The following is a 1548-nucleotide window of genomic DNA, read 5'->3' as shown; positions in this document are numbered from 1 at the left end:
TATATACAGCAGTTCTACCGAAATAGTCGGACAAAGTAGGAGTTCCTCACTTCAGACGGTAGTAACCATCAGACTCAGCGGCCACTCAGCCATGATGATGAAGACACCGAAAGGAGGAGCTCAATGAGGTGCCCTATTAATGCATCCCAGCGTTATCAAAACCTTGATATCTCGGACCGTTACCCTTGCTCGGACCCGCGTTTCCGACAGGGATCTGAAGCCAATGACAAACAAGTCACAACCGGACCACAACCGAAAACACCTACCGAGTTGGCTCCAGTAATAGAGAAGTTCATGCCCTTACCCTTACCACGGCCCTTGCCAAAACGTCCCTTGCCCTTTCCATAAAACCCACGGCCCTTTCCACCGTAGTTGCCCTTACCGCGACCCTTACCACCGCTGTTAGAGCGGTCGTTAGCGAACGCGATCGTTTCCAGAGCCTCGGGCACCGACTGATTGGCCTCACGCAGGCAGTTGACGAGTTGGCGGGCCAACTTGCCCTTGTCAGGCGAGAAGAACGAGTAAGCAACGCCGCTAGCTCCAGCACGACCAGTACCTAAGACCATACCATGCACAACATAGGACCAACTCGGGTCGACTCACGTCCGATACGATGAACATAGTCCTCAATGGTGCCGGGGAAATCATAGTTGATGACATACTTCACGTCCTTCACATCAAGACCTCTGCTGGCAACATCAGTGGCAATCATGATCGCAGACCTGCCGGTCTTGAACTGGTTCAGGACCCAGTCGCGCTCACTCTGCTTCTTGTCACCATGGATGGACAGAGCAGGCCACCCATCACGACGGAGGAGACGAGTGATATCATCGGCGCCACGCTTAGTGTCGCAGAAGATGAGGGTCTTGGCAGTCCAGCCACCACCGGTAGCAGCTGAGGCCGCTTGCATGAGGGCCAGCAAACGCTCCGGCTTCACATTGTTCTCAACGACCTCAACGTACTGCTGGATACTGAGAATAACCAACAGTCTATACAGTCGAGAAATCTCCCCCGAAATTACTTATGGCAAGCATGACCAGAGCGACCGACAGTGACCAGGACGGGCTCCTCGTTACAGATGTCTCTCGCCAGATGCTGCACCTCCTTAGGCCACGTGGCCGACCACATGAGGGTCTGACGATCCGGACGGATCTGGGAGACGATCTTGCGAACCTGAGACCATATATAGTTGATGGCAGTTCGTAGCGGCGAGTTCGAGCTCACCTGCGGCTCGAATCCCATATCGAGCATACGATCAGCCTCATCCATGACCAGGTAGGTCACACGCTTGAGATTGGTAGTGCCGGACTCCAGGAAGTCAATGAGACGGCCAGGCGTGGCGATACAGATCTCAACACCATTCTGGAGGGCCCTAGCCTGGGGCCCACGTTGAGTGCCACCGTACACGCACGTGTTGGTGATTCTGGAGCTTCTCCCGAACCTATCACACTCGGCCTTGATCTGAAGGGCCAACTCCCTAGTAGTGCTAGGATCAAGACGATGGGACCGTCACCCTTCTGGAGGTAGGGCTGGGCGTTGATGTGGATA

General features: G+C 54.7%; 1 protein-coding gene across 1 annotated transcript; it reads right to left on the bottom strand.

Annotated features, from left to right (window-relative positions):
* Positions 1-136: 136 nt before the first annotated feature.
* On the bottom strand, positions 137-1269 carry Pmar_PMAR009771 (RNA-dependent helicase, putative; the record flags this gene model as incomplete). Its single annotated transcript, XM_002769615.1, has 5 exons — positions 137-214; positions 267-556; positions 604-971; positions 1022-1173; positions 1225-1269. The coding sequence occupies 5 exons, from the start codon at positions 1267-1269 to the stop codon at positions 137-139; spliced, it is 933 nt and encodes a 310-aa protein (XP_002769661.1).
* Between the last annotated feature and the right edge of the window lie 279 nt (positions 1270-1548).

This window comes from Perkinsus marinus (genome assembly GCF_000006405.1).
Source record: "Perkinsus marinus ATCC 50983 genomic scaffold scf_1104296965386, whole genome shotgun sequence".
NCBI lineage: Eukaryota > Perkinsozoa > Perkinsida > Perkinsidae > Perkinsus > Perkinsus marinus.
This window is presented reverse-complemented; position numbering and strand designations above follow the sequence as displayed.